Source organism: Haliotis rufescens, unplaced genomic scaffold (genome assembly GCF_023055435.1).
Source record: "Haliotis rufescens isolate VD_foot unplaced genomic scaffold, xgHalRufe1.0.p SCAF_110, whole genome shotgun sequence".
Classification (NCBI taxonomy): domain Eukaryota; kingdom Metazoa; phylum Mollusca; class Gastropoda; order Lepetellida; family Haliotidae; genus Haliotis; species Haliotis rufescens.
The window spans coordinates 796,866-814,126 of NW_025963792.1; the positions used below are offsets into that span (position 1 = coordinate 796,866).

Sequence of the window (17,261 nt, forward strand, 5' to 3'; positions counted from 1 at the left end):
AGGGGTTGCTTATATAGAATTTGGGAATTTTGAGATTTGGAATAGATGCCGATGGGATTGGGGAGGAGAACTAAGGGAGCTGGGTATGGTGGATGTTTGTTTGTTTATGTGATTTTGATTTGGTGAGTTATTGTGTTTTTAGATGCGTTTTATTAGTTCCGTTTTGATTAAGAATACGCCTAAGGCCTTGAAGTTTTCTAGTTTATTTTGTGGGTTTAGTATTGCTTCTAGAGTTAGAGCCTTGTTTAGATTGAGGGTGGTTTGTAATGCGGTTCGATGTGTTAGGTAGTGTGTGCAGTGGATGAGTGCGTGTTCTGGGGTTTCTGGTTGTTTGCAGTGTGGGCAGTTACCTGTAGTGTGTTTTTTAAATTTTTTTAGGTGGTTATTTAGGTTGGTGTGTCCTGTTTGGAGTTTAGTGATTACTCTGTCGATTTTTTTGGATGGATGGAGAATTTTTGGTTTGGTTAGTGGTTTGCTGAGCACTTTTTTGATTTGGCTATTTGAGTTTAGATATAGGTTATGCCATTTTTTGGTGATTTTTTGCTTGTTTACACTTTTAATTTCTGATTTTGAGATGGGTAAGTTTAAGCTTATTTCTGGGATTTTGAGGGATAGTTTAGCTGCTTTATCGGCGTTTTCATTACCGTATATTCCTACGTGGGCGGGTATCCACAAGAAGGTTATTTGTTTGCCTGCCTTAGTTAGGTCGTTGGAGCTTTTAAGTATTTGATTTATTAATTTAGGTCGGTTTTTGGTATTTTTGTTTTGGAGGGCTTGCAGTCCACTTAGGGAGTCGGTAAGTATTAGGATTTTTTTGTGGTTTTTGGATTCTTGATTATGGAGGGCTGAGGCCATGCCCATTAGTTCGGCCGTGAATATTGATTGGTTGTTTGGGAGTCGGAAAGATTGTGTGGTTTTAGTTGGTTGTGTGGTATGGACTCCGAAACCTGTGTGTTTGGAGGTCGGATCTGAGGATCCGTCCGTGTAAATGTGACACCAATTTGGCCAATTTTCGTGTATGTATGCTAGTGTGGTAGTTTTAGCTATGTTTGGGTCGGTTTGTTTATTTATTTGGCTAGCTAGTGTTGTGTCTATTTTGGGTATTTTAAGTTTAGGGGTGAAGATATTTGATTGTTTGCAGTTTTGTTTAAGATTTTTAATTTGGTGTTCATTTAGGTAGTTTGTTATTCTTTGGGATATTGGGGTAAGTAAGGGGTGTTTACGAGCTAGAGCTTGGTTTTTGGGGCTGATGTTTTGGTTTATTAAGTTTTGGATGAGAGGGTTTGATTGGGACGCGGCCCAGAAATTTAAGCTTAGCTGTTCCCTGCGTAGACTTAGTGGCATTTCTCCTGTTAAGGCCTGAAGTGAGGTGTAGGAGGTGCCATGTTGGGTGCGTGTAATTAGTTTGAGAGCCTGATATTGTATTGAGTCAAGTTTTTTAGATAGAGAGTTGTTTAGGGTGTTGTATATGGCGCAGCCGTAGTCTAGTTTTGATCTAATTAGTGATATGTAGAGAGAGAGGAGGGTATCTTTGGATGCTCCCCAGTTAGAACCAGTTAGGCATCTTAGGGTGTTTAGGTCTTTACTGCATTTAGTTGTTAGGTTTTGGATGTGAGCATCCCAGGTGAGATGTTCATCGAAAATAAGTCCTAAGAATTTGGTTTGTTTTTGAAATTTGATTGTTTGATTGTTTAGCTGGAGGATTGGGGAGGCGGGTTTCATGTTTTTATGTTTGAATACTATTCCTGTTGTTTTTTCTGAGTTAAGGGAGAAGCCCCATTTGTCAGCCCACTGTTGTATTTTATTAAGAGATTTTTGGAGTAAATTTTGGACCATGTTCATGCTTTTAGTGCGGATCCAGATGGCTCCATCATCCGCGAATTTTGATGTGTTTACTTTAGGGGATAGGCCCTCAAATAGATCGTTTATCATTATATTGAAGAGGGTGGGGCTGAGGATACTGCCCTGTGGAGTACCATTTTCTAGGGGACATTGGTCCGATAGAGTTTGGTCTATACCCACGGTTATTTTACGATTGTTTAGGAAGTCCTGGATGTAGTTTATTATCTGACCTTTGAGTCCTATTTTTTTAAGTTTTTGTATTAGCCCATCGTGCCATACCATGTCGAAAGCTTTAGAGAAGTCTAAGAAGATGCCTGTGGTATATTGTTTATTTAGCTGTCCTGTCTTAATATCTTGTTCTAGTCGGGTGAGGTTATCTAGGGTTTGATCTGGGTTTATGATGTTATTTTGGGTTAAGTAATGTTGTAATCTATTTTTAGCCATTGATTCCATTACTTTACATAAGTTTGAAGTTAGGGATATTGGTCTATATGAGTTAGCTTGATTAGCTGGTTTATTAGGTTTAGGGATTGGTATGACTAGGGCCTGTTTCCAGGGAGTAGGAACCTGTCCGTTTAGGTAGATGAGATTGTATAGTTTGAGTAGTGCCTGGAGTAGTTTTAGGGGGAGTTTTTTAATTATTTGGTAAGAAGTTAGGTCTAATCCTGGGGCTGTGCCCTTTTTCCTGTTTTGGATTACGTAGAGGAGCTCCTCCATTGTGTAGGGTTGATTTATTTCTAGATTGTTATTGTTTGGTTCTTTTGTGGGTTTGTTTTCTGTTTTAAGTTTATCTTGGAATTTTTTACTGAAGTTGGTGTTACTGCTAACGGCCGAAAAGTGGTTGGCGAGATTTTTTGCTTTTTGGGCGGGGTTGGTTGAGTTGTCAATGTTAGGTTTTTTTTATGTCGTTTTAAGCCTCTGATGGCGTGGATTTTGCGCCAGACCGTTCTGGCATCTGTACGGTTATTTATACCTTCGCAGAATTTTTTCCAGTCTCTACTTTTAGCTATTTGGACTAGTTTTTGAACCTGGTGGTTTAGTTCGTGGGCTATGTTTAAATATTTGTAGTCGCGTTTTGCTTTATTGAAGGCTGATTTACGTTTTCGTCTAGTCTGTTCTATTTCCTCATTCCACCATGGTACCGTCGGTTTGCCTGTCTTAGATGTTTTGAAGGGGATGGAGGTTTTGGCCGCGTTTATTATATAGTCTGTTAGGTTTTTACAATAGGTTTCTGGATCATTATTTTCTATTTCGTTTAGGTTAGCTTCGTTGCAGATATCTTGGAATTGGTCCCAGTTAGCTTTATTGTAATGGAATTTTGGTTCTTGGTTTTCTGTTTGGATTGGTACGTTTGTATTTCCTATGGTTATGTTTATGGGGAAGTGGTCACTACCTAGCGGGACGTCGTGCACTTCCCATTGAGTACTTTGGGCTAGATCTGCGGTGCATATGGTTAGGTCGATAGCCGACATTTTTTGGTTTATCTTATCGTACCTCGTGGGTTGGTTGCTATTAAGGAGTACTAGGTCGTTTGTTTCTATCCATTCGGAGATTAATTTGCCATGATTATCTATTTTATCATCTATGCTCCATGTAGGATGGTGAGCGTTAAAGTCTCCTAGGAATATAGTAGATTTATCGCTTATTTGGAGTAGTTTGTTTAGATCCTCAGGTTGGACTTTTTGTTCCGCCCAGTGGTAAATATTTATGATGTTTATGTTTCGGTTATTTAATGTGATTTTAATGCCGTTTGCTTCTAGGTTTGGCGTGTCTATTTTTATTTCTTCGTAATTTATATCTTCCCTGATAAATATGATTAGTCCTCCTGCGGCTCTTCTTGTTTTCGGTTTAGCTCTGTCAGTTCTAACTGAGTTGTAGTTAGGTAGTGTGAATTTGGATTTTTTTGAGAATTTGGTTTCCTGTATACAAGCAATGTGAGGGCCTTTATTTAGTTTAAATTTAGTTTTTAGTTCATGGCCGTGGGAGGTGAGTCGGTTGGCGTTCCACTGAAAAATATTTAGTCCTTCGAATATTGGGTTCGGGTGATTGGTGATTTATTTTTTATTTTTTATTTTATTCGGTGAGTTCTTTTAGATGGAGGTTAAAGAGGAAGAAGGGAAGATCGGTTAATTTTAGATTGAAAGCTACTTTGTAGAAGGATTTCATGCTAGCTTTTGGTGAGTTTTGACTATGCATGTATGCTAGGAGTAAGGTGAGGTTGTTTAGGTTTTGGGTGTTGGCTGGTTGGGGAGTTTGGTTTGTTTTAGTTGGAGTAGTGTCTATTGTTTCCTCAGTAGTGGAGAAATCTTCGTCATCGGTTAGATTAGGTTTAGCTGATTGAGTTTCCATGGGGGAAGCATGTGATGTGGAGGATTGTGAAGGTGTTTGTGGGATGGGTGTAGCTGATGATTTCATAGTGTTTGTGTTTTGTTGTTGTGCTTGCTTGTGGGAGAGCGTTGTTACCATATTGGCTGTAGGGTGCTTGGATGAGGGTCGTGTTGTGGTGGTCATTTTGAGGTTTGTTTTGCATGCGGGGGTTGATGTTTTGGCTATGTGAGATGTGGGAGGGTTCGTGGTTGGTTGAGTGGCTGCTTGTATGTGTGAGGTGGGTGCGGTTTCTCGGTAGGGGCCCCAGACAGAGCTGTCGGTTATGGGTGTGGTGTTTGTTTGTGGGATGGTGTTTGGGTGTGGTGTAGGGAGGAGTGGTTTAGATGCAGGTGTAGCAAATTTTCGTGTTTGGATTTTAGCCGTGTCTATGTTTATGTGTGTGTTGGCCTGCTGGGTGAGTGTGTGTCTGTATGGGCATTGGTTTGAGAGTGAAGTGTGTTGGGTGGATTTGCAGTGGATGCACCAGGGTGTGCATGTGCCTGGGCAGTCTGTTTGTGCGCATTTTTTACATTTAGTTTTACGGTATGTGCATTGGGAGGCAGTGTGGTTGTATTTGAGGCACTTTGTACATTGCTTAACCTGCTTTATATAGGGTTTGACTTCTAAGTTGGTGTGGGCTCCGAAGGATATGTGTTTGGGGGCTTCAGGGAATTTAGCGGTCTTTTTGAAGTTGATTATGACAATGGAGGTTGGGACCGTTTTTCCGTTTCTAGTTGAGGTTATTCTACGCGTGCTGGTGATTAGGGGTTGAGGGTTTTGGTCTTGGTTTATGTTAGCTTCTAGAGAGTATAATTGTAAGTCCTCAGTTGTTTCCCTTGGGTTAACCCTAATTACGCCTCGTGTATATTGTTGCCAATTAGGTGTTTGTTTGATTACTGTGACGTGGAATATTTGAGTTATTTTATTTGCTGCGTTGTAAGATTCTCGGTTAGGGAAGATTATCTGGTATCCTTTGTTGGCTTTTTTAATATTGTTGTAATTTATTTTTTCTCTTTTAAACCAAAGTCCTATTTTATCTGCCGAAAGTTCTAGTGAGAGAGTGGTGCCTGAGCCTGCTGAGAAGAAGTAGAGGGCGAAGGTCGTGAGGAAGGCGGCCGGGGAGGGTGTGGGCGATGGAGGTGGAGTGGATGTGTCGAGTTTGCGTTTTTTGGTGTTTTGAGGTGGCGAGTTAGCTGGTTTGGTGGGGGTGGTGTGTGTCGTGTTTTCGCCATACTCGGTCGGGACGATGTTTTCGAGTGACCTCCCGGAAGTGTTGTGCGCTTCCGCAGGCGTGGGTGAGTTAGGAGCTGGCATGTCTGCGAGTGTGGCGTTGCGGGTGTCAGCCATGTTGTTTGGAGAGTTGGAGAGCGTGTGTTGTGGTGAGTGTTGGTGGAGTGGGAGTGGTGTTTTGGGGAGGTGAGTTGGTTTGTTGTTTTTACTTGGTGAGTTGTGTTTAGGAGGCGGAGGAGGTTGCGGTGGTTATTTGTTGTTGGTTTTAGTAGGAAGGTTTGTGAAATGGATTAATTATTAAAGATTTATTTTGTTGCTGGAAGGCTGGGATTAGGTGAGACAAGTGGAAAGCGGGGATTAGGAGATATTTAGTCGAAGGAGTGGAGGTATGTGAGTGGTGGGCGTGGGTGGTGAGGAGGAAAGAGCGTGCGTTGTGTTAAGGAGAAGGGGGGATTAGGTGTTTTTTTGTTTTTAGGAGTTGGGTCAAAGGGTGTGTTTGAGTGGTGGGCGTGGGTAGCGAGTAGAAATGAGTGCGAGCTGTGTTAGGGAGATGGGGGAGGATAAGGTGTTGGTTATTTATAAGAGTTGAGTGTTGTTGTTGGTTTTAAGGATTTAGGGGTTTTGTGATTAATTCGGTGAGAGTGATGTATGTGAATAAGGATGAAAGGATAACGTGATAATTACCGATGATGGAGTTTCCTTGGCTGGCTATCAGGCAATGCTCTGTGCTGGCTTGGGAAGTGTTGCTCGCTTGGCCAAGACTCGATTATTTACAGACCGCTGTCCTATAGCTGGAATATTGCTAGGTTCGGCGTTAAACAACAAACAAACAAACGATGAGAGTGATTTTAAGAGTATGTGAATAAGGCTGAAAGGATAACGTGATAATTACCGATGATGGATTTCTCCTTGGCTGGCTATCAGGCAATGCTCTGTGCTGGCTTGGGAGGTGTTGCTCGCTTGGAGTACAAACTGCAACTGGTGACACGTTACCAGTAAACTGACTTGATAAGTAGCATAACAGTCAGTGTGGTTGGAAACTAACTAAGCCGTCACTACTCAATTAAGTAATTAACAGACAATTGCAAGTGATAATACCGACCTGACACTAATTGCCCTGTTAATCCCTAATCCACCATGAGTTGACATTGAGCTCATCTTGCTAATGAGCTGTTGTGAGCGTAACGAGATGATAAACATCAAAGGTGGGGCAGGCTTTGATCAAGTGTTCTGTAGAAGAGATTATGTCACTTGTTTCATGTTTATTTAGGATTAGCTACATCCCTTGATGCGACCAAGACCATACTTGAGATTATCAGACAGTTTGTCTGGATACAACCTGATGTCTCAACTGTACTTATTGGATTCTGCCTTGTAGCAAACTATGTGTGTGACAAGGACTTTGACCACTCTGTGCAGATGCATAACAATGCATAATGAACTTGGGGTATGATTCAATTATGTCACACAAGTCAAAGATAGGTTCCACTGTATTAAGAAACAGACGATAGATGCAATACTGTGTAATTTTATAACAATCAAATGAGTATTCAAATAGGAATACACATATATTTACAATTACCCTTGAAAAGTTCCAAAACCAAATAGAACTACTTAAATTATGATTACACTTGACCAATATATTTGGCAGTTTTTGCCGTTATTGTAAATCTTAATTAAAGATAGGATAAATGATAAAAATATGATAATGCATATCACCCACAAGTGTGTATTATACGCAAATAAATAAGTCTTGTATAAATAGATTAATTGGAAAGGGTGCTAACTGGGATTGTTCACTAGCCAATATATTAGCAAATATTCCCATGGGCGCTTATTAGAGCGAGGCGCTTATTACGTCAAATACTTTAGTTCTGTTTTTATGTATAAGAACCTATTTTATGCAATTTGCATTGCCTTGTTTACCTTTCCTTATGTTTTGATGTAATGCAAACATTTGAGAAAAATTCAGGTGAGCCTGCCTTATGGCACTACAGGAATTGTTTTCAGAAGATCAATTACAATTTTGTATTTTCTGTAAAATTTACTGTTTGCTATGGCTTTTTTACATTGGTTAACATGGTTTGGTTAACAGTTGCTTGATAAATTGTCATTACCTTACTCATTGAGAAACCAACTTTTTACCCTTTGTCAATATATGTGTGTTTCTTATATTTTTAATAACAAGCTTTTAAAGATGTTTTAAATTGTTTCAGGCACCTGAATTTCACAATGACACCAGATCAGACAAGTCATACAAAGGACTCTCCGGATGATGAATAATCCTCCCCAGAACAACTAACAGGTTCACCTCAGAAAGTGATGATTCTGAATGAATAATGCCACATCAGTGTGATTCTGTAGGTTGTTTTATTACGACATTAATCAAGTCTAAAGGAATTAATACCACAGCAGTGAGACTGTTTATGTGGTGTACACTGAAGCTGACTATACAAATCTGAATGACTTTTGTGGTTTACTGCACAAACATAATTGACTTTAGATATTCTTCTACCTTGAAGACCGCCTCCGTGGTCTTGTGGTAGAGCGTCCGCCCGGAGAGCGGAAGGTCCAGGGTTCGATCCCGGGCCGCGTCATACAAAAAGACGTTAAAAGATTGTACTTGTTGTTACCCTGTCTGGCGCTCGGCATTAAGGGGCTAAAACAAGGACTGGTCGGCTCGGAGTCAGTATACTGTGTCTGAGTGGGGTATTCATGTTAAACTGCGGCATGGTATCTCAGTGAGCTAGCACTATAAATCGGCATCAGTCCGGACTAGTACAAGCAGCCACACACACACATACACATGCATGCACGTCGCTATATAAGTGCAATAATCTTGGATGCGACGTTAAACCCAATTTCACCTCACTCTACCTTGAAATTCTTCTGAGATTTGACTAATTTGTTTATTTAGAAAATGGCATTGAAGCATCTGTTTCTGTTTTTGAATGTTCTTGCAAACACCTCTGGTTACTGAACCAATGAAATGTCATAAAATCAATAAATATGATTTTTTATCTTAACAAATTTTTTGTTTTGCTTCTTTAAAGAAATATGATATTGATCATTCATAACATAGGTGCTAACATATATCAAATATACTAATGCCCTGAATGTTTTCCTACAATTAATACAGCTCACTGAACAAAGTTTTTAGTTCCATGTCAGTAGAAAAGTTACATTGATATTTTTATGTACCAGTACTTTATTAGGTGTTTTCTGTGGATGCCATTAGTCTTATGCACCCATTTGGGTTAATGATATTCTGTTTCGAACTTCAATGAAACTCGTCTGTCAAGATGTAACAAGTATTGATACAATTCCAAAATAAACTTTTAATCTCATCAGGAACAAAGGCCCAAGTGAGCACATAGCCAATGACTTTCATTTTTTTGTCAGAGTGAGTATGGTGTTATGCCACTTTATGAGCAAAATTCAAACAATATTATGATGGGTGACACCAAGCAATGTACCGATGTGGTGAATCGAATGCTTCAACCACTAGGCTAGAACAAACTGGGAATATGAAGATGAAATGTAAGGATACCATCATACCAGGACTGAATGCTTTTCATTTAATACGCTGGACATCTAAATTGAAATATATATGAACTTGAAAAATGTTTTCACCAAAAGTACATGCCCATAGATCTCAACTTCAAGGGGATATTTACAACTAAAATAGCACAGCATATTACTACAGCTATCTGCTATGCCCAGGCTAACATTATTTACTAGGAGAGAGACATCTCGAAAAATTGCATCCGGATACCTGCCGGATACCTGCCGGATACCTTCAGCAATGTTCAATTTTCATGGTTAGTTTCCAATATATTTTTAGGTGTTTCACACTTAATTGAACAAAATGCACCCCCCAAATTGTGACATGTTTTTGGAAACTCAGAATGAGGTATCCGGTGCCGGATCCCTGGACACCCTGATTGAGGTATCCGGTGAGGTATCCGGTGCCGGATACCCGGATTCCAGGTGACATACTTTCCGGTGAGGTGTCCATGCCGGATACCACAGATCTGGTATCCGGCAAGGTATCTGCCACCGGATACCCGGACGCGTTTTGGGTAAGTGTCCGGTGGTATCCTGCAGGTATCCGGATACCGGAAACTGCATTTTTTTTGCTGTGTATGGTGAATATATTGATGTGAAGGCACCACGGAGGGCTGTATGGTGAATATATTGATGTGACGGAACCATGGATAGCTGTATGGTGAATATATTGATGTGAAGGCACCACGGAGATCTGTAAGGTGAATATATTGATGTGAAGGCACCACAGAGAGCTGTATGGTGACTATATTGATGTGAAGGCATCACGGAGAGTTGTATGGTGAATATATTGATGTGCAGGCACCACGGAGAGCTGTATGGTGAATACATTGATGTGAAGGCACCACGGAGAGCTGTATGGTGAAAAAATTGACGTGAAGGCACCACGGAGAGCTGTATGGTGAATATATTTATTTGAAGGCACCACGGAGAGCTGTATTGTGAATACATTGATGTGAAGGCACCACGGAGATCTGTAAGGTGAATATATTGATATGAAGGCACCACGGAGAGGTGTATTGTGAATACATTGATGTGAAGGCACCACGAAGAGCTGTATGGTGAATAACATCATGTAAAGTGCGAGTATAGTGTAGTTAATACAATCTGAAGAGTTGCATGGCAAGTAGATTGAAGTGAAGTCAGTATGGCGAGTTGCATACTACAAACAACACGCACTTGGCAGCGTTTAGTATAAACACAGTCCCACAGAGAACGATGACACGTAATCAACCATTTCACCTTCCCTGAACGACAATGTTGTTGCCTTTTTACAACAATCAATATGTGTTTGGAACATATTCTTATACTTATGAAACACAACTTGACAGTATGATATGTTTCAGGTGGGAGCGTTGTGTTGAAGATGGTGGGCGCTGAAGTCAATACCAAAGACTGGCATTTCGTCATCGTCATTACAGTGTCGTTCCTGACGCTGTTCTTCAACGCAAGTTTAACTTACGCCTCGGGTGTGCTCCATGTGGCGTTACTGGAGACGTACCACGCTGACGTTGATGTGACAGTCTGGCTCGGGTCTCTATTCTTTAGCATGTCAACTCTTGCAGGTTTGTCTGCCATTTGTTTGTTTGTTTGTCGGTCAACATCGCACTCAATAACATTCCAGCTCCATGAAGGTGGTCTGTATATAATCGAGCCGGAAAGAGACAATTCAGTGGTTGACATCATGACCATCGCTCTACGCAATTGGGATACGATAACATGCATCAACAAAGTCAGCCAGTCGGACCACTCTAACCCGTTAGTCGACTCTCACGACAAGAAAAGGTTGATCTAGTCTACGGCGCTGCAATTCGTTGTGCAAGCCAGAAACCTGTGATTGTGGGTTCGAATCCCGGTTCGCCCTGATTATGTCTTTGGTTTGTCAGATCGTGAGGTTTCACCAAAGCCGTGAACATCTGAGACCTGACCTTCATCACTTCGAGCTTTCCTCCCCACTTAAGCTAACACGGTGATACCAATGGAACACTGTTCAAAGCGGCTTGAAACTAAACTCACTCACTAATACTCTCGGAGTGTGTGTGTATGTGTGTGCGTTTGAGCGTGCGCGTGTGTGTATGCGAGTGAACACTGTGTGCCTGCACCAAAGCTTAATGTTCGTTCTAGCATTTAAATAACAGAAGTAATCATTTGATGTTGCAGATGTTTTATTGAATTTTTACATTTACATACATACTTTTGTATAATTATTTATTTCTATTACTGGGGCGGTGACTGATCAAACTCAACTATCAGTGTTCTTTCAACCATGACTGAACAATGAGAACTTTGATAATGCTCATTATAGAAACAGAGAGTGAGAGATAGAGAGAGAGAGAGAGAGAGAGAGAGAGAGAGAGAGAGAGAGAGAGAGAGAGAGAGAGAGAGAGAGAGAGAGAGAGATTGTAACATTTAAGACATGTTCTATTTTCTTATGTTTATTATAGGTCCACTTGCAAGTTTCATCATCAACGTAACAGACTGTCGCACCTGCGTCGTGATATCTGGAGTCCTAGGCCTTGTGGGTTTCTCTGCTAATGCATTTGTAGGCGATATCAAGTGGCTATTCGTTACATATGCCCTTCTTGCAGGTAGGTTCAGCGTGAGGTTAGGTGAGGTTTAACGTCGCGTCCAATATCATTACACTTATATGGCGACGTGCATGCACGTGTGTGTATGCTTGTACTACTCCGGACTAATGCGAATTTTAAAGTGGTAACCCACTGAGATACAATGCCGCAGTTTGACATTAATACCCCTCTCAGACATGGTATACTGACTCCGAGCCTATACTCCGGCTATACTCCAGCTACATGTATGGTGGCCTGTAAATAACCCTGTATTGATCAGAACAACTTGAATTGTTGAGAATTGGAACCATTGAGCGTGGCGCTGTGTGTGTATTAGTTCGGACTAGAGCGAATGTTGTGCTAGCCCACTCAGATACAATGCCGCAGTTTAACATGAATGCCCCTCTCAGACATAGTTTATTGACTCCGAGCCGACCAGATCTTGTTTTAGCCCCTTAAAGTCGTGTGTGTGTATGGCTGTGCGTGGCTGAGTGTGTGTGTGTGGCTGTGTGTGTGTGAATGTGTTCTTGAATAATCTTTGAAAGACCTCGTGTATCGCTACTTCAACAAACTGCACCCAACACAACAGTCATTGAGTTACAATTGTGTTGGTCGCAAAGCTCTCATTACAGTAAAGTATTATCATATTGGGTATTCTATATAGGACCTGAAGCATATGTTGTTGTTTTTTCAGGAGTAGGAACCAGCCTGGCTCACACGGGTGCTATAGTTGTCCTCGGATACCATTTTTCAGACAATATGAGCCTGGCTTGCGGCATCGTCGTGTGTGGGGTGGCCGTTGGTTTGTTTGCCCATCCACCGTTATGCCAGTTCCTCATAGATACATATGGGCTGCACCAAGCATTCCTCATCGTGGGAGCAATAGCGTTCCATTCATGTGTCTGTGGGATGCTCATGAAACCGACCAGATTCGAGAGGGAACGTCGCGCCAAGGTATTCAGTGGAAGACCAACACGTCTGACGCTGGTCATGACGTTGTGTGGAGTTTGTTCTGGTTATGCCAAAGTTTTCAGGAACAAATCGTTTCTGTTCTTTCTTATGTGTAGTTGTACATTCGGCATGGGCTCATCAGCTATGTATTTGTACCTCCCAGACTTTCTACGGAAACAAGGGATATCTCTTCAAGCAGCATCTTTCAGCGTTGCAACTTCGGGTGTAGGCGGCGTAGTCTCGCGTGTTCTCACGGGATTTGCAGCACAAGATCCAAACATTGGCAGTGGACTAATATTTGCTTCCCTGAACGGCCTCATGGGGGTGTTATCATTCCTCATCCCCTTATTCACATCAACCTCAGCAACAGTGTGTGTGTACGGCTTCTTCCTTGGACTCTACAACGGTAGCAGCTGGGCACTGTTTAATCCCATCACATATGAAATTCTTGGAATGGATCTCGTGGCAACGGGTTTTGGAGCTGTAATGGGTTCTTGTGGCTTCGGATTTCTCATTGGTCCGCCTTTAGCAGGTATTGGTTGCGAACCAGTTGATAAATGATGAATGAGTTAGTGTCATTTTAAGGCACTGTCAGCAATATTTCAGCTATATTATGGTGTAAATTTATTTATTTAATAATGGAATCTGGTTACGGTAAATCAGTGCTTGATTGCATATGCAACAATATGCATCATACGGACAAAATAACACACAATCAGCCACTCCCTCAGTAGTTTACCCCAATGCTATTCTGCCCTGTCTTGTCACACGACAATCATTGCATTAGTAAAACCTTCCATTTACGTCATGTAAAACCTACACATCGTAGATAAACATTAGTGCAATAATAAAATAAAGTTTGAAATGTTAAGTACATGTGTACTTGCAACTGGGCTGTACTTTGGACAATTGAACAGGATAGCGGTGTTGTTTTGGCGAACACCTGGTGTCATCACTGTTTAGTGATCAAATATAAACTGTTAACGCCCAGTGGAATCTGTTTCGGCAGATAATCGAGACCGATAGTCCTCTGGTGTTGACGTTTTATATTTAAATAGGGGGGAACACCGTTCCTCAGTTCACGCACCGTTACATAACACCCTTCTTTCTATCTTCCAGGATATGTCTTCCAAATAGCCAAGGTCTATTATGGCGTCTACATATTCGCAGGTACGTTGTATAGCGTAGCTTATACACACAGGTGCCCGTTTATTGGGGCATAAGACATTTTTACTTCACTATTTCGGATCACGTTAATTTCTCTAAGGCCCGTTTTATAACTTTTCTAAAATAGTAATAGATCGAAATCATTCCTGCCAACCAGGTATATTTTAAATGAACTTAAGTGATGTGTGGAGACAATCTCAGCCAACAAGAAAACAAGGCAATAAACATATTGTCTTTACAATATAGAGCCATGTCACCTGTAGAGTTTACAGCTTTGAATTGAATTGGGGATCTCACGTACATGATATTTATTCCCTTTCTACTCATAAAACTTGACGTGAACTCTTTGATGTAAGCGAAGAAGATAAGTAGCATGGACTTATTTAACTACATTGTTTTGGGACGGATTTCGATTTGAATCAAGGAACGTAGTATGTAGTTTTATATATTCAAACATGGTATTCTACATTATCATTATCTTCTTGCATACATGACAGGCATTGACGTTTTGAAGGACTGTTATTCCGCAAGCAATTGCCAACATCAGTGTACAATTTAAACTAAACTGACTGGCAAAAGAAAGTTGGCAGTTGAGAATTGGATTGGACAAAGAAATTACAAACGTTATCAAAACGTCATGAGGCTGAAAACAGCAGCCAAAATTAAGGTTTAAAACTTAACTCTGATACCTGTATTGAAACAGCAACATCGAATAACCACTTCTTGTTTTTAGTTCATTTTAGCCACAATCATACATAGGTGTAAACATTTCTCAAGCGTGAGATACTCATATTCCCCACCAATGATATATTGTATTGACTGTAAGATTCCCAACATTAAAGCCACATAGCATGTGTTTTGAGCATGTGCTGCGAACCTTGTTTTTTTGGTAAAACATTCTTTTAAAAATCCATATTTTATTAAGTACAATGGAGGTGTAGTGATAAGGTTGGGTGTAATAACAAGGAGATGACTATGGTAACACTTAAAAAAGGAAATCAAGATGTCCATTTGTGGTTGATGCTCCTGATGTCAATCTCTGGATTGTCTGGTCCATATGTGCGGCGTTAAACAACAAACAAACAATATCTCAGCTATATGCCGACGGTCTATAAATATTCGAATCTGGACAAGACAAATCAGTGACTGATATTATGAGAAATGTCCCAAGGCGTCGGGGTATGACTGAGTGAGAGAGTTAATATTAACATCACATCGGCAATATTTCAGTCATATCGTGAAGAGAAGTAAAACATTCATAACACATACATGTAGACTTTATGAAAACCTGTCATTGAAGGGCAGTACAATAACTAGAATATCACAGAGTCGATGTAAAACTAGTTGAGCAAAATTTAAAAGCAGAAAGATTTAACAACACAATATAACAAGAGTCATCAGAAAGATGACATATCCCCCCGGAAGCTGTCTGTAGTGAGTGAGTGAGTGAGTATGGTTTTACGCCGCTTTTAGCACTATTCCAGCATTGTACCCATGTCGGGAATCGAACCCGGGTCTTCGGCGTGACGAGCGAACGCTTTAACCACTAGGCTACCCGACCGCCCCGGAAGCTCTCTGTAAAGTAACCACAAGTAAATGTGCAATTCTGTATGTAATGCGTCAACAGTTGAATGTTCTTTAAGAGGCATACATTGTTTACCCACTGAAGTTTCGATCAAATACACTGAATGGTTTTCGAATTCTGCCCCGGAAACGAACCCCATCCCAAATTGAGTCTATGTCCAACTTCATTCCATAAAAATTTAAAAAAATAAAATTAGAAAAATCCCAAAATATCAAAAGGCACAACTTCAGTATGTGCCTGATATCTTTGCCACGTTTTGATCAAATACACTGAATGGTTTTCGAATTCTGCCCCGGAAACGAACCCCATCCCCAATTGAGTCTATGTCCAACTTCATTCCATAAAAATTAAAAAAAATATAAATTAGAAAAATCCCAAAATATCAAAAGGCACCACTTCAGTATGTGCCTGATAGATTTGCCAAGTTTTTATCAAAGACACTGAATGGTTTTGGAATTCTGTCCCGGAAAAGAAAATGATTACGGACTGACAGACGGACGGACAGACAGACAGACTGGCTGATCGCTATATCCCCCCGCATTATATGCCGGGGGGATACAAATGGGCTAGAGATCTTCAGTAACTTAAATTAGATCACCATACTAGGGACCATGGGGACGTACAGTGCCTTTGCTTCCTGCATGGACCCCGGCAGGATTTATATCATCCCTTCAGTCACTGGCGATAGTTTACCAGTTAAGCCTAAGATTAAAATGACAAAATACTACGTTTAAAACGTCTGGCATGCATAAAAATTCTTCGAATGATGTGGATTTGAAAACCGAACACATGATGTTACTAAAGTGCAACCGAATTCCATATGCTGGATTCCAGCTCCTAAAGACAAAGACCAGGCACCGGTTGCGAACCCTGGTACTTCCCCAATTTCAGTCAGAACAATGGGGAATCGCACAACTTGGTACTTGGGATTCAAGCGTGATTTCGAAAACGAGGTCCGCTTATTTGCCACGTTTTTTCCTCAATCTTGTCATTCACAGAAAATTCAATGATATAAATGATTTCATTGGATTTATCCAAAAATACAAGATCAGATTTGTTATTATGATTATTAATATCATTATTATTAATATTATTATCAATTAATTATTTATTTACACATGGTGTCATAATTCTAATTGTCTCCTCTCGTTCCATCAGGTGTGATGTTCTTCTCTTGCGCTCTCTGTGGCCTGCTGTCCACAACCTTCAGGCATTCAAGAAGGACTTGTCACGACACTGCGGATGCGCTGAGCCCAAATGAAGTTGAAATCATCAACCAACAAGAATGTGAACCATAGGACTCTAGCCTAATGTGATAAATTTGTTAGTTTCCATTGTTGTTATATATAACAGTTATTGATTGAAACTGGCGTGTTTGCTTATTTATTGCAGTCAAATCACCGTGAATTCGAAATTAATGCACATTTATCAGTGTTGGACAAAACCCTGTCCTTTGACGCGAAAGTATGACTAATTACCACGTGCTGTGAGGAACATTTCAGCCTGAATATAGGCAAGTAGCAGTGGATTTATATGAACAGTATCGCCACCTAGTACACATGCTTGTGGATCCGTGAAGATCCCGGGTAGAATAGGTCTTCAGCAACTCATGCTTGCAGTAAAAGGCGACTATGCTTGTCGGAAAAGGCGACTAACGGGATCGGATGGACAGGCCCGCGGTCGTGGTTGATGCATGTCATCGTATCCCAATAGTGGATTTACAGACCGCCGTCATATAGCTGTAATATTGCTGAGTGCGGCGTTAAACAACCAACCAACCAACCCAATTGTGTAGATCGTTGATCATGATATTAATCACTGGATTGTCTGGTCCTGACTCGATTATTTACAGACTGCCGTCATATAGCTGGAATAATGCTAAACAACAAACCAACCAACCATGTGATCTATTAGCTATGCAGGAGATACCGCAGTATAGAGAAGTCTTTACGCTGCCAAGTTTATCAGATCACTCGAGATGCCAT

The 17,261-nt window shown here is 40.7% G+C and overlaps 1 protein-coding gene across 1 annotated transcript; it reads left to right on the forward strand.

Moving 5' to 3' along the window:
* The first annotated feature begins 9,652 nt into the window (after nucleotides 1-9,652).
* Nucleotides 9,653-16,574, forward strand: LOC124152116 (monocarboxylate transporter 2-like). Its single transcript, XM_048393043.1, has 6 exons — nucleotides 9,653-9,662; nucleotides 10,353-10,571; nucleotides 11,451-11,594; nucleotides 12,268-13,056; nucleotides 13,644-13,694; nucleotides 16,435-16,574. The coding sequence occupies exons 1-6, from the start codon at nucleotides 9,653-9,655 to the stop codon at nucleotides 16,572-16,574; spliced, it is 1,353 nt and encodes a 450-aa protein (XP_048249000.1).
* The last annotated feature ends 687 nt before the right edge of the window (nucleotides 16,575-17,261 follow it).